This window comes from Zalophus californianus, chromosome 2 (genome assembly GCF_009762305.2).
Source record: "Zalophus californianus isolate mZalCal1 chromosome 2, mZalCal1.pri.v2, whole genome shotgun sequence".
NCBI lineage: Eukaryota > Metazoa > Chordata > Mammalia > Carnivora > Otariidae > Zalophus > Zalophus californianus.
This window is the reverse complement of record NC_045596.1, coordinates 159,342,983-159,367,638: the sequence shown is the minus strand read 5'-3', so window position 1 is coordinate 159,367,638 and position 24,656 is coordinate 159,342,983. Positions and strand designations below refer to the sequence as shown.

At 53.9% G+C, this 24,656-nt stretch overlaps 1 protein-coding gene across 1 annotated transcript in view; it reads right to left on the bottom strand.

Moving 5' to 3' along the window:
* Positions 1 to 24,656, bottom strand: part of GFRA2 (GDNF family receptor alpha 2) — an 81,927-nt gene that overhangs the window by 2,957 nt on the left and 54,314 nt on the right. Inside the window, exons 5-7 of the mRNA XM_027598824.1 lie at positions 11,932 to 12,041; positions 11,026 to 11,166; positions 8,988 to 9,160 (exon numbers count right to left, since the gene is read on the bottom strand). Coding sequence (XP_027454625.1) covers positions 8,988 to 9,160; positions 11,026 to 11,166; positions 11,932 to 12,041 — 424 coding nt within the window. The remainder of the gene's footprint in view (positions 1 to 8,987; positions 9,161 to 11,025; positions 11,167 to 11,931; positions 12,042 to 24,656) is intronic.

Here is a 24,656-nt window from a genome sequence, read left to right as displayed (position 1 = left end):
ATGATTCCAGGGTTCTCTATTCCTGGCATAACCACTCGGATGTGGGACCAGAGGGTGTGCATGAGGAACCGTCCTTTGTTACCGTCACAAAAATGATCCATGGGAACCAGCTGGGGGACATGGTGTTTCTACCCTGGCTTTGAAAGGCTTGGTTCCCAAGGCACTTGCGGGGAATCTGGCCACCAAAAGCACCGGGAAACCCAAGAAATTATTCCTAAATCACTGCTCTTGGCCAGAAGTATCAATAATCCCTTAAACATCACAGGCAATCTACCACCCAGGGCATCTGGTCAGCCAAACAAGGCCCCAGCTGTCACGCAGAGGCCAGCCAAAATCAAAGTCTCTACCAACGGTGGAGACGTGAGCACAGTGACGATGAGCACAACAGGAATGGAACCGGGGCCTGACCTAGGAAGATCTCGTCCAAGCCTATGGTGTCAGTGACTTCAGGGGCCAAGATCCAGCCCGGCCAAGCCACCCACCTCTGCCCCGGCAGAAGGACCCTCTGGAACCCAAGGACTGGATTCTACCGACCCCGCCAAGCGCAGCTCCAGCCAGGGCGGTGGGACGCCACTGCGGGACAGAGCCTGCCCACTCCGCCTAGGGGCTGTGCTGTCACCACGGTCTTCCATCCAACTGCCCTCCTCTTCAGCAATCCACCCTCAGGCACCCCTCTGAGCAACTCGCACGCAGCATCTGTGCCATCATGCACCACGTGGCCCCGCCCCCGCTTCTCCTGGCATTCTCTCCCCACTGTCTCTGCCTCCAGGTCTGGCAGGCCTCTGTCCCCTCCACACAGGTCTTCTTCCGGTGTGCCCCCTCCACCCAGTGTCACTAACTATGCAGCCTGCGTGGAAGCAGAGTCAGGCTCAACGTCCTCACCCCCATTCCAACCAAAGCGAGTCTGCTTTGGTTTTATATGTTGGAGTTATACACAAAAATGATTCTTAAAAATAGTCTGTCTACAGCTTCAAAAAAAAAAAAATAAGGTAGGAGAAGACAACTAAACTAAGTGACCTCTGAGGCCTGGCAAGCTGCTGTGCTGGGACGCCAGTTGTGAGGGTCCTCGGCACAGGCGCGGCCATCGCTGGCTCTGGAGGGTGGCGCCCCAGGTCACCCCACGCGGGGGGAAGCCCGGGGAGCACAGGCACCCCGGGACCAGGGGCTCAGCCGGCAGGGAGGAGGTGAGATCTGAATGTGGACACCCGGCAGCCACTGGCCTGGGGCTGGACTTGCCCCTCAGAGTGAGTGGACTCGACAGGCTCCTCTTAAAAGCAGAGAGGAGAGGGGTCTGGTGGCAAATATTTGAGGAAAAAGGGGGGGTAGGAGGAGGAGGAAAGAAGTCAGTGAGAGAGGAAGAGAGTAGAGAGAAGAAGGAGAGGCACACCCTAGGAGCCAAGGAGCACACAGAAGGGAGGGTGATGGGGGGAGCAGGTGGGAGCAGAAGGGGCAGGGGGAGAAGGGGGCAGGAACAGGGAGGAGGGGAGGGCGCAGAGGAGGAAGAAGGTAACAGAGAAGGAGAGGGAGCTGCAGAGGGGGAAATCTCCATCCTCTCATCAGACCCACATTAACATGAGAAAGTGACACAGCTCCCTGGGCCAGCCCCAAGGCAATCCAACCCCAGGGCGGTCTCTGACAGGTGCCTCAGGGGCTCTGGTGGGAGAGGAGGACTGGCCTCCATGAAGACCAGGGCCAGGACCCATGCCCTGCCCCATGTCAGCCACGGTGCAGCCATCATCCACAGCATTGACCTAAGCCCTTCTGAGCCAATGACAAGTCAGTCCAGCGGGCTCCGGGCCGCCGGCCGGACACTGAACGTGTGCCGAACGCCCGCTGACACCCGGGGCGTCCTCTTGCTGTCCTGAAGTACTCCCTTCGGGCACTCGGAGGTCTAGCTCCCAGACTTTTATCCTCACAGACCCGTCCAGCCTGTCCCTTTTAAGCCAGAGGTCCATGGGCCGCCTGGGTGGCTCAGTCGTGGTCCCGGGGTCCTGAGATGGAGCCCCGCGTCGGGCTCCCCGCCCCGCCTCGGCCGCCCCCCGGCTTGCGCGCTCACAGATAAATAATAAAACCTCAAGCCAAGGTCCTAATCCATGGTGCCCACCCCACGGGACCACTCCTGGGCCTGAGGAAGGAGGAGCCCGAGAGGCCGGAGCCCTGGGCTCGAGCCTTGTTCGTCCAGTGAGCCAGGCAAGTCACTTCATCTCCTGTAGCCCGTTTTGTCACCCGTAAACTAGGGACAGACCGACGTACCTCACTGGCCCACTGTGACAACTACACGGGACAGGGTGCATGGCACAGTAAGGCTCCGCGCACCCGTAAGGGCTCCTTAATGCCATGAGGCACGAGGCTGAGCCAAGCTTAGCTTTGTATCCTAAAGCAGGGCCTATGAGAGAGAAATGCAGGCAGGGCCCAGGAAGGGCCTGGCAGGTGCAACCCAGGGCCAGCTGGAAGCTGGGGCTTCCCCCGCCCCTACCCCCAGAGGAGCAGCCTCTGCCCCAGCCGGAGAGGAGCACCTGACTTCCAGCACACACAGAGCAGACAGTGAAGGCTGCAGCAATCTCCCCAGGGGCCACCCTGAGGCCCTCACCCAGCCATGGCCACACACAGCAGGGCAGGGGTTCGCCCACCAGCTGACCTTCTCTGAAAGCGGCCTATGGGCGAGGTGCAGAGAGAAGGTTCCACTACCTAATGGCAAAACCACCGGTGACTCAAATCCACTGCCTCTCTCGCCCACCATTAACTTTCCCCCAAGGCTCCCGCAAGGGGTTCCAAAGAAGAATGAGTCACAGCCCTGCTAGCGCCCTAGTGAGAGAAATAAACATCCACACAGTCACCTCAGCGCCAGTAAAGAACATGGGAGCAAGAGAGGCTGCCTCCCTCCCCAAATCCGCCGGGCTGCAGGCTGCCCTCTGAGGCCGTGCCCCCTAAGGCTGCCCGTGATGCCCATCCCACCCAGTTTTCTTGGACTCCTATGGAACAAGTTTAGGGGAACAGAGGTGAGTTGCTTCAGCCCCTGCCCCACCCCCACCCCAACCCTGAGCCTCTGCTCTCCTCAAGGCCAGCTCAGGGACTGTGCGGGCTACGGTGTCCCAAAGGCACAGGTATGGGCTGCAAGGACAGCAGGGGGCAGACCCTTGAATGGTAAACCCCTCTGACATGGAGGCAAACACAGGGACTTTGTGCCCTTGGCTGCACTGCACGTTGCCTCCAGAAAGATGCAGTAGCAGGTAGCCCTGGGAGACCTGACTGGGGGAAGGGGCACAGACACAGGGAGAATGGCAGCAAAGGCAGAGTTCATCCTTCTAGAAATTTCTCCCAGAGGGGTTTTTGCCCAGGCAGTTGGAAGGAATTACTATCTTCCTCCTCTTCCTTGCCCACCTCTGTCCCCACCCCCAAAGCTGGGTCTGGCAGTCCCAGGGCCCTACCAGTCTGGCCTAGGTGCTGGGGACCAAGCCCAGTATTGCATCCATGGCAACACTGTGTCCTCCGCTTCTGTTCCTGGCCCCAGCGCCAGATCTCAGTGTCCTTGGCCGCCTCCCTCCTGGCTGGCCCACCGAGTAACTCACTCCTCTGCCCCTCTACTCCTTGCCACCCCCTCATCCAGCCCTCCTGTCTTGCCTACCTATGACTGTCAACGGTGACAAAGATCAAACAGGTCTGCAGGTGTGCCTCCCTTGCCAACCAATGTCTACCTGCGGTCCCAGGTAGAGGCCTTCCCAGATCACAGGGCTCATCTTCCCACCACCACAGTCCCCAGTCAAAGGCCCTCAGCGGCCCTTCCACACTCCCCATCTCAGCCTGCTCATCAGAGTGCTTTCACATCCGTCCTTCCCACGTAAGTACCCGGTGTTCTCACCCAACCCAGGGCCCATGGCTCCTCTAGACCAGGGGGCAGGCAAACATTTTCTGCAAAGGGCCTGGTTAGTATTTTAGGCAACTCTGCCTGTAGCACATGGATAATACGCAAACAATGGGGTGTGACTGTGTTCCAATAAAACTTGATTTATCCCAACAGGTAGCAGGCCAGATTCCCTACTGGACCTGTTCTGTGCTATGCTGACTACGAGCCCTTGCTCCCACATGCCCCTCCGCCCGGACACCCCCACCCACTCCACTCCAATTCCACAGCGCCACATACTCAGCCCTCCCTGTTCTCCCAGGCCTAGCAGTGGGGTTAACTTGGCCCATGGGTCCTCGGCTTCCACTCCCAGTCCAAAGCAGCCCTCCCTCCTCTGGATCCCACATCACTTTCTCAGTCTTCCTGGTGTGCCGACAGCTTCCTCCCCCAGCTATCTGAGCATGCATCGTGCCCATCCTACCAGCATGGGGCCAAGGTACTGCCCAAGTGAGCTGGGCAGCCTCGGAGCCTGGAACAGAGTCACACGCGGTAAGAATCCATGTTGAATAAATGAATGAGGGTCCTGAGGGACAAATAAATAAACGACTACAAGGGAAGCTAGAGCGAAGGAAGAAAACAAGGACTGCATTCAAGTCTTTCAAAGCTCAGAAAGGAGCCATATTAGTTCATCAGAACTGTCGGACACACTGCCAGGCCTCTCTGATGCCCACGGGCCTGGGCAGAGAGACCCATCCCGACAGCAGGCAGCATGAGGAGGGGACAGAAGCGTCTGAGGGCTGCTGAGCCTCTTGTAGGTGCGTGATGAGCAGGGCTTGCATCAACCCCTCCAAATGCATTTCTAATGCCCCCACATGTGATGGGAAGTATCAAGGGTAAGAGCCAAAACTGGCTGGCAGGGACAAAAAGAGCAAAGGAGACTATGTGGCCAGGGCCCTGTGGCCCCCGGGGAAAGGCGAGACTCCAGGTGATCTGCTGGGTCCCTGCAAACTGGCCGAGAGAAAACCACAGGGAATGCCAAGGACTCTGGAAACAAACCATGAGCAGAGAAAGCAAGAGCCCACTGCCAATCTTGCTGCCTCCCCATCCACACGGCACCGCCCTGGTCCAGGCCCCATCATGTGTCCGAAGAGCCTTCTAAACAATCTTCATGGATCCTCCACAGAAAGACTTCTTCACCTCCCTACCCTCGTGGCAGGCACACAGACAGCAGCTGTGAGAAGGGAAGCTGCAGAGTTGCCTGCAAGCAAGAACGCACACAGAGCCTGTTCTAGAATGGGGAGCAGGAAGTTCCCATGAACTGGGGACTCTGGGTTCTCTCCCTCAGCCTCTCTGGAGCACCCACTCAGTGCCACGCACTGAGCACCAGGGTACGCAGGGCAACAAAGAGGGTGAGAGGCAGCCCCTGTCCCTCAGGGACACGCACCTGCAAGAGGGAGCCGAACACATCATGATGGGGGCTCAAGAGAGGCGAGGCAGGAGCAGAGTCAGGGGGAACACCCCGAAAGGCAAATCCAAGCAGGAATCACCAGGCAGAAAGAGGAAGGACAGGCACTTGGCTCCAAGGGACTGACAAGTGCACGGGCCAGCATCTTGCTCCCCACAGCCCTCAGGCCTACCCCAGGGGACAGGATGGCTGGGCTTCAGATCAGGGAGGGGACTCATGCAGGGGTGTGCGTATGTACACACATATAGGCAAGGCCAGAAGGGAGAGGGAGAGACCATTTTGCAGATCCTGCCATGCTTTCTCCAAGTTCTAGAGAGTTCCAGGCAGGCAGGGCTTCCTGGAGCAGGGGCTACAGTCAGGACTGGAAGCACAGAGCAGGACTCAAAACAGCATCCAGGATACCCAGACACAGGGCCAAGTCGGGGGCCTCCTAGCCCCTGGCTCCTCTGTGGACACCCATGTTTTTGCTCAGCAGCCCCACGATGTGGACAAGAGTTCTTCCAGCTGCAGACCCCCGCCACCCACCATGGGAAAGCCCTCTAGGGTAGCAGATCTGGAGGAGGACCCAAGACCGTCTAGGAGCTGCGGGCGGGGGACTCTGGACAAGTTACTGTCTTCGCCGAGCTTCTATCCTTTGGGGTTTCAATCACTTATGTGGGGTCCCCAACTGGCTGCCATCTCTGGGTCAGTGAAGGGGGTCCCAAAGGCTTCCCCAAGGGCCTGGGCCTACTGATGTGGAGGAAGACAGAAATAAGTAAAGTGACTTTGCCTCTCCCTCTCCAGGGGGTGTGTGGGGTGCACAGCCCCCCCACCCTCCCTCCCACCCTGGCCTCAGCCTCCTGTCTCTGCCCTCACTCAGGGACCCCCCTCTGTAGCTGTGGGTGACTGTCACTCCCAAAGCCTCCACAAAGGCCACCACGGAGCCCTTCCAAGCCAGCAGAGCTGAGGGAGAGGGTACGAGCTGGGGAGGGGACAAACCACCCACACAAGCCTCCAGCTGGAAGGAGGGCAGGGAGGAGGGTTTATTCACTCTGCACTCCCAACATCTGGCACAGAGTAGTAGGTGCTCACTGAAGATCGTGATGAAAACAGAAGCAGGGGCCCTTCCCCTTCAGGTTCAGTGAGAACCAGGCGTGATGGTTGCCTCACCCCACCCCCCAGGGTCTGCATCTGTTCCTTTTCTCCTGGAATGGCCATTCTCAGCTGTCCTGCCCACGGTGACTTAGTCTACTAGACTGTGAATGGGCGGTCACGGGGGCCAGGCCTGGGGACCCCCCTGCCAGTCGGCCTCGCCAGCCCAGCCACCCCCCCACCAACGTCCATAACACCCAGCAAGCATGGAGTACTGCTCTGTGCACAAGCATTTCCCTGTACATTAGCTGAGCTGCAGATCGTGTATTAACTCCACTGGAATCAAACCAAGTGTAAGACCAGCCTCCAGATGGTGAGTCTGCAGAAAACCAGGCTGAGGCTAAAAGAAACCAGGCAACAGTTTAGCATACTGCTGAGGGAAAACAGGGGGTGGGGGGTTGGGGGGGAGAGTCAGCCATCAAGCCCTGAGCAGGCTGCAGTGGGGGCAGGAGGCCACGGCCTTGAACTCTTCTACACCCACGGTGAGTCACAGCAAGCATCCTGGGAAAGGTCAGCAGCCACCTGCTGAGTCACATCTCCCCATGTAAGCCGGCCCCGAGGGACTCAGGGACGCTGGGGGTGCCCCGACGGACATGGGGGCCAGGGCGGCGCCTGGTCACCTGACAGGGAGCCCAGCCCTGACCAACGAGCTTCCCAGCACTCTAGCATGAAACTGAGGTGGCACTTGTGCAGCAGGCCCCGAGCCCCTGCTGGCAGCCACTCATGCATGGCTAGTGTAATTAGGAGCTGCCCAAGGGTGACAGAAACACCTCAGCCCAGATCCGGACGGGTGACCTCATGGAGGGGTGCAGGGCACAGAAGGGCCCACCCTGAGTCCGACACGAGGGTCCTGGGAGGTCAGCTGTTACAGCACAGAGGAGCCCACCCGGAGGGAAGGGGGGTGGGCTTCCCAACCAGGATGGGCACCCACACCTGCTCCCACGGTACAGTGGGTCCCAGGGCACCAGAACGCCTCCCCCAGGCCCTGTCCCTGATCAAGTCCTCATCCTGGCACTGAGGGTTTTTCCAGGTTTACTGAGGTTATAACTGACCATCAAAAATTGTATATATTTAAAGTGTACAACCCGATGACCCAAGATACGTATACATATACTGTGAAATATTCACAGCCAATCAACGTATCCATCTCTCCACATCTTTACCATTTGCCTTCTCTTTCCCTTTTTGTGGTGAGAACGCCTAAGGTTTACTCTCTTAGCATATTTCAAGTACACGGCAGGACACTGTCGGCTACAGTCTCACGGCTGTACACCCTCTGTGGGTGCCATGAGCTGGCCACCCCCTCAGACCCGTGTCCTCACTGCCTCACAGCCAGGCCCTGCTCTCCCCGCCCCCCAACTGTACTTCAGAGCCCCCCAACCTTCTTGGCAACTCTGGGCCCAACTCCCCCACTGTACCCCACCACTCTCAATCTCGCTGATGTCCTTCCTCTGCACTGATATTCTGCATGAGGTCCTCTTTTACACTCTGTTCTAGGGGTGTGTGTGTGAAAGAAAGTGTATGTATGTGTGTGTATGAGTTTGTGGGAGAGAACGTGTATACGTGAGTTGAGGGCTGAGAAGTGAGTTGAGTGTGTGAGTGTGTGTGTGTGGGTGTGTTGTGTGAGTGTCCGTGAGTATGTATGCGTGTGTGTTATGTGAGTGTACGTGGTATATGTGTGAGTGTGTGTGTGTGTGTGTGTGTGTGTGTGTGTGTGTGTTCTGACTAGAACCAACCTCCTAAGCAAAGAACCTGCGTAGCCACTGGCACGAAGGCCTGAGGGCAGTCAGCAGCAGGGAGAAAGGCTGAGTGGGGAGCCCTATGACGTGCCCCCATGGTGCCACACGTGTCCCCTGTCGTGGCACTGACCACAGCCCATGCCCAATGCTCGTTGACTTGTTTGACCCCAGACAAGACCATAAGGGCCACAAAACCCAGGACTGTGTCCGTTTCATTCACCAGCGTCTCCCTTGCATCTCACATTCATCCTGGCACACAACGCATACATAACACATGCTAGGTGGATGGATGGATGGACAGATGGACAAACAAATGAACATCATGGGTTCTGGAGTCTGACGTAGGTTTTAAATCTTATTCCACTAACCAGCTGTGTGACCTTGGTTATGCTGCCTAACCCTCCTGGGCCAGTTTCCCGTGAGTAAAACAAGAAGACCAACACCTCACTGTGTGAAAATGCAATGAAATATGTAGAGAATCTGCTAGTACAATACCTGGTAATTAGCAGATGGTTCGTAATGGTAACCCTTACATTTCTCTGGAGCCCCATGGCATCTAGCACAATCCTCTGATAGGACAGGGGCTTCACGCTTGTAAGGTGAATGCCTAGGGAAGGTCTACACAAAAAACTAGCCCCCAACAGCTCCTCCCTGCCTCGGGGTCCCGATCCAAAGGGAGGAACTCGCGTACCCGGCCCCTTGCCCCCAGTTTGCTCATGTCCCACCCCCACCTCTGGTGTCATGGTGCTTCTCTAGGCCCTCAGCCTGCCCCCAGCTCCTTTTCCCCAGCTGCAGAGCCACGTCCCCTCACCTGGACAGATGTGCAGGTGGTGATGACGCTGGTCCCCAGGCTGGTGCTATCGCTGAGGTCATCTGGCAAAGAAGGTGTTTTCTCCACCCGAGGGGCCTGCGTGGCCTGGAATGAGGGGTTCTTAGGGGACAGGTTCACATCTGTGCCGTTGCCAAAGGCCTGGATGGCATTCCCTGTTGGGGGAGAGAGCAGGTAGGCACAGAGAACTCGGGGGCTGCCCCTCACATCCCAAGGCCGCCTTCTCAGGAACAACCCAGAGCTGGGGGCAGGCTGTGGCTTGTCCTAACTTAACTTCTCCAGAACTCCTTTTCAGACACTACTGACATCTCACATGTAGAATAGAAAACAGCAAGAGGGAGGTTGGAGAAGACAAAGAAACCACAAGAGAAAGAAATGTGGAAGAGGAAGGGAACAGAGGCAGTGGATATGGAGAGCCTGGAAGGAGGCAGCAGCCTGGGCCTGGGGTACCCAGTGCGGCAGACCACTCTCCCATACCAATCCCCCACCCCCCCAAACCCCCCTTGGCTCCAGCACAGGTTCTCCTGGCTCCAGGTCCCACTGCTGGCGTTCCAGGAGCCCCCGACTCAGCCCTCCTCCCAGGGTGACCTCACCCACTCCCACACCATTAGCACCAATGCACTGAGGACTAAACTGTCCCTAGGACTTGACCCTGGAACAAAGTGCCTACAGGCATCTCTACCTCTAAGTCTGAGACGCACCTCAAGGTCATCACGTCTACGCCCCAACTAGGCATCGCTCCTCCCATTGCATCACCGCTTTCTGGCCATGTGAACAGTCTTGGAGGGGTCAACTCTCCCACCCAGGTCCCACACTGTGCCTCCCCAACCGCCCACTTGCCACCAGTGAAGCCCACCTCCTAAAGATCTATCTACTCCATCTCCCCTCTCCCCTCCCGGCCACTGCTCTGCTTCAATCACACTGTCCTCTCTGTGAGCAGGTCTCTGCCCTCTGGGCAGACTTGTGTTGGGTCACCTGCCAGAACCACATCCCTACCCCTCCACACCAGAACCAGAGAGTGGGCCTTCTGCAATGCGGACCTGGCACAGTGCCACCTGCTGCCGCCCCTTCGGTGGCCTGCACCACCATCTCCACCACCTGCAGGACTACAAGATTCTAACATCTTTAGGACTGCAAGGCCCTTCGTGAGGAGGACTCTCCCTCCCTGTCCGGGTAACTCCGGGCATCCTCACGCTCTCTAGCAAGACTAAGTGGTCTGCAGTTCCTATAAGCCACCTCTGCCCAAGGTGGACTGGCATGCCCTCCCTGCCTCGTCAGCTGACAGATGCCCACCGTCCCTCAATGCGCCAGCCTCTGAGAAGCTTCCAGGGCCTTCTTCTCTGGGTTGACTGGTATCACCGGTCTGGACTCCTGAAGAGCCCGGTGCAGACCTCCACCCTAGCAGCATTCACCCTGTCCTGTGATCATAGTGACCCCCTGATGGTGTACCTCCATGAGACTGTGAGCTTCTCAATGACGGGCACTGTGACTCATCTCTCTAAATCCCCAGTGCTACAAAGAAAAAGAGGATGGACTGATGGAGGGAAGGAAGAAAGGACAGAGGGAGGGAGGAAGGAGATTTTCAAGTGGGTGGGAGGCAAGGCTGTCAGACTGGGCAGATCAAGGCAGGTGGGACTTGCAGCCAACCTCTCTCTCTAGCCTTTTGAATAGCAGTCCGAAGGCTTGAAAAGAAACTCACCAATTCTAAGGGGGAATGGATCCTTAAAGGGACAAGTGACAAATGCCAAGAAGGCTGAAGCTGTCAGGATAACAGACCAGAAACTTTTGACCCTGACTTGACATAGGTTCAAGACCTCCAGTGGTAAACTGAGGCTGGCCTACTGACCATTCAGGAGGATGGAGTCTCCAAGAGCACAAAACCCAAGGTCTCTGTCGGTTGCTGGGGAAGCCCCATACATCCTGCTGAGCATCCCGGCGGAGAAAGAAGGGGATGGCTGAGGCAGCTGTGCAGGGCCCCTCTGGGACTCAAGGGGCATGGGGAGGAGGTGGTAGGACTTACGGAGGCACGGGTTCTCAGTGAAGTCCCTGAGGAACTTCTCACACTCCTCCTCCATGTTCCCACTCCCACGACAACTGCACCAGGGGGACACCACGATGCCAGTGGGGCTAGAGTCCACGTAGTTGGGTGTCATATCAAACCCTGGGCAGGGAGAAAGGGAAGGCAAAGGAGAGAGGAACGGTGAGGTCTTCTCTTTGGGCCCTGGGCCCCAGACAGAGAAGCAGCTTAAAAGGGAACACCCCCTCCCTCCGACCTGCCCCCTCAAACACACACACACACCCCTACTCACAAACATACTCTGAGCATGACTAGCCCTGCGACCAGGGGACCATGACCACAGGGGGCAGAGGGGTGTGGACACTGAGGACAGAGCAAGACAGCAGAGGAGGTGTCCAGGAGCCTCCCCTGCCCTGCTTCCTGGAGTGTGGGCCTTTGCATTCTTCACCAGCAGAGCGTGTGGTCTAGAGCCAGGGAGACTAAGGTCCGCATCCTGGATGTAGATCCCAGAGCCAACACTTACTAGCTAGGTGAACCTGCGCAAGTTACTCAACCTCTCTAAGCCTGTTTCCCCCATCTATAGGATGGAGATACCAACCCCTCCCTAGCAAGCACTGGTGTGAGAATTAAAATAAGACAGTCGGTATATACAGCTCAGCGCAGCACCTAGAATGTCTGAACCATGCAATAAACGTTAATTTCTCATTTCAAAAGCCTTATAAGACCCCATGGCACCCCTCCACCCATGATCAAGGGCTGACCTCTCTTCTGCTTTCCCACTGCAGAGAAGAGCGAGCTCAGGTTGTCCACCCTCTGGCCCTGAGCCGGGTGCCCTGCCCGTGGGGAGAGGGAAGAGGGGAGCGGGCAACCAGGAGGCACCCCGAGCCCAGGTACACGGGGGCGGCTTACCAATCATGCCGGCGTATGAGCCCAGACACGCCTGGTAATTGTCGGCAGGGCAGCTGGTGAGCGTCTGGTAGGAGGCACGACAATTGGCGTGGAAGTCAGCCAGCCGAGACCTGGTGTCAGGAGAAGACCAAACAGAGGGAACCGGTTAGTCTGGCTGTCTTCCCACCCTGTCTGCGATGGGGCGGCTCCTCCCCGCAGGTCCCCAGGGTGGGAAGAAGCTAGGAAGATGGAGAGGACAAATATGGGGGACCCAAGGCTTTGGGGGGTTCGGGCTGGGAGCTCCTTGAGGGCAGGACTTCCTGGAGAGCCAGGGACACAGCTGAGGCATGGTGGGCTCTGGCTGGACCTTTCAGTCAGAGGAGCACAGAGAGAACCTGGGGTGGGTTTGCCAAGAATGCCCAGGACCGAGGCAGGAAAGTGGGCTCTGCTCTCTGCTTGGCCACACTCCTGCCCAAGGCCTTCAACACATCACTCTTCCTGCCCGCAAAATGTGCCACCTCACAGGATCCATCTGAGGGTGATGGGAGCCAGCCGCCAGGCAGGTAAAAAAAAAAAAAAGATCCCCTAGGGTGAGACATCTGTGGGCTTTCTTGACTGGCCTCTTCTGAATCGGGTCAGAGCAAAGCCTCCCCTACTGGCCCTCCCTCTGCTTCCCTGTCCCACGAGGGCAGAATCAGCCCTTTCTTCCCCTGGTGACATCACCTGCCATCACCCCTTCCCCCCTGTTGGCACCCATGATACTGCTTCATAACCACCTGGGCACCTCCATCCTTGACCATGAGCCGCCTGAAGGCAGATGCTCTCTGACCCGGGTCTGTATCCAGCACCTGATGTAGAAGGTCCCATGGAGCCCAGGGCACCCAAGTCTAACGTTCCCCAGCACCCGGCTCCCATCAGGGTGGGGACGGCCATTTCACCTCCCCCCCACGCCCTGTCATCACTTCCTATAGATGAGTGCCCTTTGCCATGGGGTCCTCATGTATCATACCATTTGTGTCTCATAGCAGCTCCAAGCAGGGAGGAATAAGGTCTTGTTCACTGGTATTTTCCCAATGATGGGCCTACAGTAGGACCTCAACAAATAGGTGCTCAGTGAAAAGGCTGTGGTAGCTACAGGAAGAGCCAGAACCCAGCCCTTGACTCCCTGCCCCCACTCTCTCCACACCATAAGGTAACCTCACGAAGCCATCCCAAAGGGTGCCCCAAATTCAGCCCCCCTGGTCCTCCACTGGAGCTCTGTCCCATCTGAGAAAAGAGTGGGTAGAGACAAGAGGTTGAGAGGTACACCCTCAGAGCAGACAGCTGTGTGTGTCCCACCACGGGACACATTCTGGTTTGTCCTGGGGTGCGGTTTGGGGGAGAGGAAGCTCTCCAGGGGAATTCAACCCAAGGATGCCTCACACAGAGGTGTGGGAGACAGAAGATGAGCACCAACCTAACTGGCCGGGGACCAGGGTTCTCACTTCAGCTGTACCCCTAGTTCACGGGGTGACTCGGGCAAGCCCTTACATCTCTGGGACTCAGTTTCCTTATTTATCAAGTGAATAGAAAGTGTTCTTCATAAAGACATTTTCACAGTCTGGGCAGATGAACAAGTTCTGGAGAGGGATGATGATGTTGGTAGCACAACAACGTGAATATACTTAATTCCACTGAGCTGCATGCTCAAAAATAGTTAAAGTGGGAAGCTTTATGCAATGTATAATTTACCACCATAAAAAAATGATTTAAGAAAAGATACTTCCTCATTCATCCATTTATCATTCAATCCTCACAAACACTGAGATCTGAACTCTTTTGAGATGTGACAAGCAATTGTTGTTACTATCCCACATTACAGAGGAGGAAGCTGAGACTCAGAGAAGCTACTTGCCCAAGATCACAGAGCTCCTGAGCAGGGGGGCCAGGCTCTGCCCCAGAACTAAGGACAGGGTGGGGGCCCTTTCCGGCAGGTCTCACTGCTCTCACGCAGAAGCCCTTGAAGGGTCCTTCCACAGCCAACATCCTGCATCCCTGAGAAAAGGAAATCTGCAGTTGTCTTCCCTCTCACTCCTGCCCAGAAAGACACCCTCTACTCCTCACCACCCAGCCCTGAAACAGGGAGAAGCAGCATTTCTATCCAAGGCTTCAGCCCCTGCAGAGTAAGACCTGGTCTTGAACGGCAAGAGCGTCCGTCCTACTGTGTGCCCTGCATGCGCAGGAAGGCGCTCTGACAGCATGAGTGGGGTGGCCTCTGCCCACACCCCAGTCCCCCAGAGACTTGAGGGGGGCGGCAGAGACTTTACTAGGTAGAGGGATTTGGAGGCAAGTGAAACAACAGCTCTAGGCACATGCTGTGGGCTGGAGCGCATCCTGACTCCCAAGTACCAGTGATGGGACCTTACTTGGGAATGAGTTCCTTGCAGGTGCGACCAAGGTGAGGGCAGAGTGGATGAGGGTGGGCCCTCAAGCCAATGACGGCTGTCCTTATAAGAAGGGGGAAAGGGACACAGACAGAGCGAGACAGAGGGACACACCTGCAAGCCCAGAAGGCCAAGGATTGCAGGCAACACAAGCAGCTAAGAGAGAGGCGTGGAACACATTCTTCCTTCGAGGCTTTCCAGGGAGGCACGGCCCTGCCGACGCCTTGATTTAGGCTACTGGCCTCCAGAACTGTGAGAGATTAAATTTCTCTTTTAAGCCTCCCAGCTTGTGGGACTTTGTGACAGTGGCCACAGGAAACTCTTACAGCCCCTTCGGGGACTTCACTGGTCACTTTGGCCAGGAGCCCAGGGCACATGGTCAGGCCCAACGCTAAGGAGCGCTGCAGGTGGGCAGCATAAAGCCAGAACGGAGCTCCTGCGGGGTGTGAGCAAGGAAGCTACTGGATAACAAGCCAAGCCCCTAGTTTCCATCTCCTCCCCACCAAAGAGGCGTTCAAGTCATCTCTTAGCCTAAATACAGGAGTGCATTCCTATGCCACTTGATCACACTAAGGCCTGACTCTCTCTCAGCGCCTCCCCAAGGCCCACCTGCAGCCCTTCCCCCTGAAGCCCTTGCTGAGCACCCCGCTGTGTGGATTTCTCCCATCTCCATAGTCCAGCTACACAGAGAGTCTGGACCATGCAATTCATACTGAACTGTAGAGAGACTCACTGATACCACCCTATTTGGTCTCTCCAACTGGAACGAATGTTCCCAGAGTGGCAGACTTTACTGATTTCCTCATCCTTCCTCTAAACACGTATTGAGCCCCTGCCACGTGACTGACAAAGGACGGGAAGGGTCTGCGTGTCAGTGCAATGTCAGAAGGGAAATCCCAGCTCAGGGCGCCAGGGCAGAATGGCCACCAGGCCAGGACCCAGGACTTGATGAGAAGCACACTGCCTACTGCAGGAGAACTGAGGGGAGCCTCCCAGGCAGCTCCACTCCCCGTGGGTACACGGGGCCTCCTTCCCTTCTGCGAGGTGAGTTCTCCACTCACTGACACCGGGAACCTTGAGGATCTTGCCTGGCCCCACCATCCACGAGGGCTCTCAAAATGTCACTGGGCCCCACGGGCTGGAGGAGGCGCAAAGCATGAGCAAGGAGAATGTGACTGTCCACGAAGAGAGACAAGGCCACTGGATAAGAGATGAGAGAAAAGGAAGCCGGAAACTAGAAGGTGAAGGAGCCCCAACTGAGGGTAGGGAGAAGGGCACATCCAGCTGCTGGGAGAAGAGAGAGTATCTGTCCCGTGGCCATTCTCTATCACTCACCGCTGAGTGACCTTGGGCAGGCCTGTCATGGCTCTGGGCTGTGTCCTCAGTTATCAAACTGGGTGAGCCATGCCTGCCCATCTCCCTCATGGGGCTACGTTAGATAGCTGGGGCACTTGGAGGAGGAGTCACCTCGTCTTCCTTCTCTCTCGGGACATCTTGTCCCCAGCACTGTGCCTGCAAAGCACTGGCAAGTGCAAACAGGGAACAGTGTTTCTTGTGTCCAGCAGAGAAGAAGAAATACCTGTTCAGCCTGGTTAGGTGGGTCTGCGTCCCATTCAAGGCAACCCGGGAGAGGCGGCTGCCTCACCCTGTCCCTCACCACGAGGCTCCAGAGTCACCCTGCCGGTCCCAGGTGCACGATGGCCTCGCTACCCCACTGTTACTCTCCATGTCACTCTGAGGACACAGAAAGAGGAATACAGGCCCCCGAAGCCAGGCAACATGCACAAGGCTCCTTTGCCAGACCCCTCGAAGGCCATGGCCTACTTCCTGTAAGCCGGCCCCCCGGCTCCATTCAGAGCACAGGGAAGAGAGGAGGTAGGCCCGGGCCCAGCAGCCAGCAGAGAGGCAGGGAAAGGGAAGGGCCATGGTAGGCCTTCTGTTCCTGCATTTCTCCGTTCCCAGCGTCAAAGTGGCCTTGGCAAGAGAGAGGGCCAAACAGGGCCAGTTAGGAGGATGTCACGTCCAAGTCTCCAGAAGGCCTTTGATTGCTCCGACTCTGTCTGCCCCTTAAGACAGGCTGAAGTCCATGGCGGCGGCCCCCTCTGTCAGCATCAGAGACCAAGTGGTGTCAGCCTCCTTCAAGCCAGCAACACGCTGGACTCCAACCCCCATGCAAACCAAGGCCCATGAAAGCTCCCGGCCCAGCCCTGGGAGGTGCATTCTCCAAGGCAAATGTTACCCTTTTCATAATGCGCAGCCAGCCGCCGGGGACCCCTGCACCATCCTCGGCCCTACTGCAGTTCTTCCCTGCAGACACTGTGAGGCCAGCCCTCTGGACGGCTAGGAACACGCTTTTTCCCTGGCCCACCCCCATCACTCTGCCAGTTTCTGCCTTTAAGAATCCCCACCAGAAGGATGGCATAAAAGAAAGCACGAGAGAAAGAGAGACAGACAGACAAAGAAAAGCACAGAGAGCCAGCAAGAGAACCAATATGAACACAAGCCAAGTCCATCCAGTGAAGGCTGCCAAATGAGCTCAGGGGCAGCAGGTGGCTCTGTCCGAAAAACACAAACCCTCTTTGGGCTGGTTTCACCAGCAGCTGTAGCCTATTCCATCACAGGGAAGCGACAGGAGAGGCACGGAGAGACACTTGATCCTCAATCTGATGAAACAGTTGCCAGATTAAATACAGGACGTCCATTTAACTTGAATTTCAGGTAAACAATGAATTTTGTAGTGTAAATATATCCCATGAACTATCTGGGACATACTAATGTTAAAGCCAAACATAACTAATACTAAGAAGTTTTTCATTGTTCACCTGGAATTCAAATCCTGAATTTTTATTTGTTAGATCTGGCAACCCTATTTGATAGGAAGACGTGCTCTCGCAGAGGGAAGAGGCAAGGCTGGATGTGCAAAGATCAACCCACATAAGCAGAAATCACCCAGACAGGAGAGGTGGGGTAGCCTTCCTATAGGTTAGCAGTTCTCAGAGTGTGGTCTACAGAACAACAGCATCAGCATCAACTGGGAACCTGGGAGAAATGCAAGTTCTCCAGGCCCACCCCAAACATACAAGATCTGAAATTCTAGGGGCAGGGTCCAGCCATCTGTGCTTTCACAAGCCCTCCAGGTGATGCTGAGGCACAAAGTTTGGGGATGTGCCAATCTGCACAGGCTGCAGGGCGGGGCTTCTGGGGACCCCACTCCCTGGTCTCAGCTTTAATTATCCCCACTTTAGAGGCGCCTGGGTGGCTCAGTCAGTTAAGCGTCTGCCTTCAGCTCAGGTCATGATCCCAGGGTCCTGGGATTGAGTCCCGCATTGGGCTCCTGCTCAGTGAGGAGCCTGCTTCTCCCTCTGCCTCTCCCCCCACTCTCCTACTCTCTCTCACTCTCAAATAAATATCCCCACTTCATGACCTAGTCAGGGAAGAAAGTAATGCTTGAGGCCATGACCTGAGAAGGCTCTTGGTCACGAGGCAAAGAGTGCTTGTGTTTATACACACACACACACACACACACACACACACACACCAATCCCCACGCAGACATACACTTACACTTGGATACGCTCTTCTCGGTTCTATGCTTTGGTCTTAGCCAGAAAAATTACAGGCACCTGTACTGCCCTCGATCCAACTTATAAATACCTTCCCAAACACATATAGTTTCTCCAATCTGTCTACTGCAAAATAATAAAAGGTGAATCGCTGCACAGAATCCCAAAGCATTCCAATGCCAGCCAGTACGTGGCTTTTTGGTTTGAAGTTCTTGTCAGCTTCCCAAAGTTCCCATTTATCAGATTATACCTGTTACGCTACTGCATGGAAACCAATGGGATTCTATCGGTCTTCTATAGAAGTGGAGAAGGAGAAAAGGAAGCTAATATTTACTGAGAACCTATTATGTGGTAGACACTGTTACCTCATTTAATGTTCTGAGCAATCCCACAAAGTAGACGTATTCCCCAGCAAGGCCACAGCACTCTGAGAGGTAGGCCACACAGCTTACATGCCCGACAGCCAGCACACCAAGACCAGGCACCTACCTGCTAACGAGGACATGGTCTTTTCTCTGGCTCTGCTGATGATGATTCCAGAGGCAGCCACCAGCACTGCCTCATGCAAACGAACAAGGCACTTGAATATTTCATGGAGGGGAAAAGGGGCTCCCAAGAAGTGCAAATTACTCATGATAGGCCTCATAGACAATTTATGGGAATACAGAGAAAATGGCTTTAATAGACCCAAGTGACTCTGGAATGGCTTTCTGAGGCCCCCTCCAGCAGTGCAGGGCTTGGTTAAGTGGGTTCAATGTTATGTGACACTGAGAAAGGGGAAAATGGATTTCACCCACGTGACTGCTTTCTGACACCTCCAGGGCTCACCGTGGACAGCCTGATTCTCCGTCCCTCCCAGGACACTGCCACCACTGATTTCATGAACTCAAGTCCCAACCTGGCTTCCTTCTCTTCTGTTTATTCTTCAAGTGTGCAGTGAATATTTATTCTATCTGCCCAGAGTAGCAGCTCCCCTGGGGGCGGACTGAGGGAAGGGACTTCCTCCTCCAGCCAGGTAGTTCTAGTAAAGGCTGTCAACCATGGCACTGTACCATCCTGGGCCAAAGGTGGCCACGTGACCCAGGCTGGGTCAACCCTACAACTCTGTCCCCGGCCACCCTGACTAGTGCTTTAGGGATGAGGAAGTAACACAAGCGAGACTAAACAGCGTCCTTCCCTGAGGTTTTTCTGATGGAGCTGGCAAGGAAGAACATTCTTTTCTCTCTGGTTATGAGACACCACAGATGTGAAGCCAGATAAATCAGGACCCTAGTTCTAGCCTCATGGTCACAATAAGAATAAACATGCAGCTAACCTGTAGAGAGAAACAAAAACAAGAGACAAGGAGAGACAGAGACAGGCCTATTTGTATCTTGGTCCTGGAATACACTCCTACCCTTTCTATATGTTATTGGAAGCCAGTAAATTCCTTTTTAATGTTCTTAAGGTAGTTGGGGCTCTGTCCCTTAAAACAGAAAAAGCCTTGACTAATGTGTAGCTTTACTCTCTGATTTTATATGATCTTCTCTGTCCACGTGCAAAGCAACCGAAAAAGGCATACACTGAAAAGGACACCGATCAAAACCCAAACCCACGAAGGGTCTGACTAACCCGGGTGAAAGAGCCAGCACTGCAGGGACACCTTAGTGAGAGCTTTGGAAAACAGATGCTAATAAAATTCAGAAAGGAAGATGGACCTGGCCTTGGATTCTTTCCCCAGCTTAACGAGACGGAAATGGCTCAGGTGGATGAGCCAGTGAAAGCTGCATTGCTATTAAAAATGACAAAGATGTAGATTGTGCCAACATATGAAAATTCAAACATGAAATCACGTGAAGGGATTAAAAATCAGGAGACAATACAGTCTGTGCACCCTGGTTGCAAAAACGGGGAAAAAATGGTAAATATATAAACTAATGAGATCCAGAAGTAAATGTCAAAGATGCTAATAAAATACAGTTTGTTATGTTCTCTTTTAATAAAGTTGCTTTAAGATTGTAATTATTTCTTCAAGTTTAATCGAATGAGGCCTCAGGAATCCTGAGTTATTATAAACAATGATTTTTCTAAGGCTTTGTTTAGAGAAAGTGTTATTGGTTCCAGCAGCATCAGCAAATTTAACTGACCCTCTGTCCCGACAAAGAGGCTGAGAGAGAAAAGCTACCATCTCAGAGAACTGGCTCCTCACTCCGGGGCAGCTCCAATACCTAGGAGCTTACAGGCTGGAGACAAAAGCTGGTGCCAGGCTGAGAAATGCAGACCAGGCCCTTCTGGACATGAACACGACCCCAGAGCAGGCTGCCACAACTGGAAATGTCAGGTCTCCTCCCACAGGAGGTCCTGAATTCTTCGAGAGCCCCTCTCCCCTCCAGTCCAGCCAGAAGCACATTCAGCCACAAGGTCCAATTTTGACATCTCGTCTGCCGACTGGATTTGAGGCTTGACTTTAGCTACTCACTAGCTGTGTAACCTTGAGTAGGTCATTAAACCTCCATTTCTTCACCGGAAAATTGAGGTAATGACAGTATTTACCTCATAGGGTCATGGCAAGGACTGAATGAGATGTCCAACGAGCAAATGTCTGTAAGTACTTGGACGGTGCCTGGCACGTAGCGGATGCCCCAGCCACGTTTGCTGCCACTGCTGTTGAGATCAGAAGACCCCACTATCCACTCCTGAGCACGCAACATGGTGCGGAAGGCATGAGCCCTCTCCCTTCGGGCCCAGGCACATAACATCTCTGATCTATTAACAAGCACCTTCTGCATTTGTACGGTGTCACACAAAGTACTTCTCCTAACATCCTCACATTTTACTCTGACAACAATTCTCTGAAGCTGGCGTTATTACCTCTGCTTTACAGATAAGGAAACAAAGACCTAGAGAGGTTAATTAACTCAGTTACTATCTCAGCAGTGAGGCCAGAAGACTGAGCTTCAAATCTTAGCCCCAAACCCAATAGGTTTTCCCTTCCATCATGCGGCCTGCCCCTTCACCCCCCATCTTTTTCCCAGGCCACCACCCCCTCCCCTTCTGCCAGCATTCTGAAGCCACAGAACAAGGAGGGGGGGCGGTATTTCTCTCTGGTGTCACCCAAGGGAATCAGTGGTGTGCCACCTTGCTCCTTGGCACCCCCCTTGCCATTCAGCCTGGAGATCTCACAACATTCCCCTCTCCCCTCCAGGTGAACCCTGAGGGCATCCGTAAGAAATGGCCTGGAGAGTGCTGTGGTTGGAGCCACTGTACCTCCAGCTGACCAGAAACAATCAATTAGACCCAGGTCACCATCAAGAGACAGCTACACCAACCACAGTCACCAACCCAAGCCTGCTTTGGGAGAGGATCAGAAGGGTCTGGATGGCTCTCCCACCTGGGGTCCAGAGATGGAAGCCAAGACCATATCCATCTTCCCAAGACCACCACTGGGTATACTCCTTCATGTCCTCTGAAAACACAAGCAGACAGGCAGATAACCTTTTCTCCATTTTTTCCCAATCCCTTTACCTATGTTCCAAACCTATTATTTACCCAGTAAGAAGAGAAAAGAATTAAACATATGCATCATTTGATTTTAATTGAAGGACTGTTCTATTTCATTGAACTGCTAAGTAAGCTGAACAAGAGATTGTGTTTACATAAGCAAACCCTGAGTCACTATAGACTTGCTGTCACATTAAGTCAATACTTATGAAGGCTCTCTATTTAATTATTCAGTGAGGATTGACTTATTATTGTGTTAAGAGTGTGGTTAGCCTTGAGCTAGGTAGCCAGCCAGCTGAAAGATTTCTTTCAACTTTCTCTGAATGCTGATATGGTTCTTATTGGTGGTATGAGGTTAGGTTTCTTCCCTCTCTCTCTCCCACCACCACCCGCCCTCCTGCTCCAGAGCAAAAAGCTCCAGGTCCACCGCCCTCCAGGTGGGCAGAGCAGGCGACCCCGCAGGGCCAGGGAGCAGGAAAGGTCCCAGTTCTCAGTGGCCAGCCACATGGTCTTCCTAACCCTAGGAATTAGTCCTGAGACACTGACACCTGAAGTCCCATTAGCTTACTTTCTCTGTTCTAGCAGTTCCGACATTCATTTTTCCCCTTCCTGACGATGAGGACCTCCTACTCAAAGACCCAGATCCCTCCCCATCTTTGTTATTCTCAGCATTTTCCCTTCCTTCAACCTCCACAGAATGTGTTTCTCGGCCTTTGCAATCCATCCAAGCCCTATTATTCCATGGCATATTGTTATAGGGATTCAGATAGATTCTTACATCAAATAACATTTCCTGAAACCTAACATATGAGAAAACTCTAGAGGTAGATGCTTAGCCTAAACCTCAGAGCAACAGAAGAGGCAGAACAGCATCATGGCTAAGAGCAAATCACCTTCAAACCCCAACTCTGCAAATTACAAGGGGTACAATCTTGGGCAAGTACTCACCCCTCTGTGAGCATCCTAATCCATAAAAAAGGTCTAGTAGTTTCTGAGAAGGTAACTGAGCTTCCCATATTACACCTAGGGCTATGCCCTGCACGCTAGTATGCTAAGCTTTTATGCTAGGCTTTTATAAAGGGTCCATTATGACCTGGTGACTATAGACCCACTGATGCCCCAGGCTTATTCAGCCCATCATGTACCACCCTGATCCCCACCCATAATCTGGACTCCACTGATGTCTATCATCTCATCTCTCCTCACACTCCTCCTCTCTCCAACCCCAAACCTTGCAGCAATATCAAAGAGCACACATTCCCCAACCATGATGTTTCACAGATTCTTATCCTGTGGAGCTGCTTCTACCAGGAATGCCATCCCCCAAACATGTCCTCCTTAAACTTCCCCAGTTCACCCTTCTAAACCCAGTTCAGTTGCCAGCTCCCACAGAGCACTTTCTGTGAATGCTCTGCTCCAACTCTGAACATGTTTCACAAACTCCAATTACTGAGTTTGCGCCACCAACCATATCATAACTTATACTTTTCATGTCTGTTTCTCCCATTAAACAATAGGCTCTTTCAGAACAGAAACAATCTTGTTCGTTTTTGAATCTTCAATGTCCAGAGTAGTACCTGACACCAAATAGGGACTCAACAGCCACTGGATGGAAGGAGGAAGGGAAGGAGGGAGGAAAAGATGGGTGAATGGATGGATGGATGGTTAGGTGGGTGGGTAGATGAGTGGATGGATGGATGGATGGATGAGTGGATGGATGGATGGAAGGATGGATGGATGGGTGGATGGATGGATGGATAGATGGATGGATGGACAGAGACATGAGTGAGTAGTTAGGTGAATGGATGGATGGACGGTTAGGTGGACAGATGGATGGTTAGATGGGTGAGTGGATGAATGCGTGGGTGGGTGGGTGGATGGATGGGAACTATTCTGGAGGCCTGGAAGACTTTCCTCAAAGCAGGAGGAGAGCCAAGAACTCCCTAATACCTCCTCTTGAAAAATAAAATCACTCCAGATTTCTAGCTGACAGCACAGCAAAATGCGTCAACATTGCATTAACTTAGGCACCAAGAAAGATAGCCCTTTGGAGGGTCTGTGTTCCTCCTCCTCCAATCCTGCCTGGTGGTTGTTAGGAATTTGGAAAAGTATCTTCTCTATCTCTGGTAATAGCCATCTGCTAAAGGAGGCCCCAGTGGCCTGCAAGAATTAACACACATTCTTAAGCACCACTCTTAACATGAAGAAGTGCCTTGGGGCCCTAGAGAGAAAAACACAATGGGTCCCTGTGGAGAAAGGCTGGGTAAATTGCCCATTCTCAAACAAGCAGAAGGGCAAAAGGAATCCATGGTGGGACTGAGTATTTGGGTCAAAATGCCGCTGCTTACAAGCCATAAACCCTAGAACTACCACTGCATCTCTCAGTACCTAAGCGGCTCTGTGATATCTACACGGAAGAGTGGTTGGAATGAAACCACATACGCAAAAGTACTTTGCAAAACAGAATTCACTCTGTATATCTATACTTTTTTCTTTCAGAATAATAAATAAAGAACAAGGCAGGACTATAGCACCCAAATTCTCTTCTTCAGCTGACTCAAAAGACCGGGTCCCAATCAATGCAGGCAGCCAGACCGGGGCACAGGAGGGGCTGGGGTGGCAGCGCAGGTAAGAAGCCAGCACACCGCAGCCTGTGCCCACCAGGAGGCAGGGAGAACCCCATGCGGTTGGGGTCTGCTCTCAGAGAACGCTGGGAGATCACACCCTCAGAGCCACAGAGCCCGCAGGGAGCCTGAGCCCTCAGCCCCTTCCCCCCTGCCCTCCATCCCAGGCCTTCTAGAGCAGACTGCATAGGCAAATATTCTTCCAATCAGGCAAATATCTGGGCAGCTATGTCACCACTAAGAGTCTTTCTCATTATATAAACTAATGAGAACGCTATGCTTCTCGGGGGCACTTTATCAAGGCAACATCCGTTATAAATGACATTTTTCCTGAACTAACAAAGAATGTGAGGCTGGGGAAACTGGTTAAAAGGCAATGTTTAGCTGATTCCAGAAATCATTCCAAAATTAATGACCTAACCTCTTGCTGGTCAGTGCTCTCTCTGTGTTCTGCCTCCCACCTGGAGCCCCTGCCCTGGCCACCCACGTCCGTCCAGACCACCTGAACCAGCAGGCTGGGGAAGGGGAGCGACGCCGGCTCCCAGGAACACCCTGCCTTAGGAGGAGAGCACGGTCTTGAGCAGGAGCATCACTGAAGCATAGAAGACCAGATTATTTGTGGTCCCAACTTGCTGAGGCAAGATGAAAAATACAGC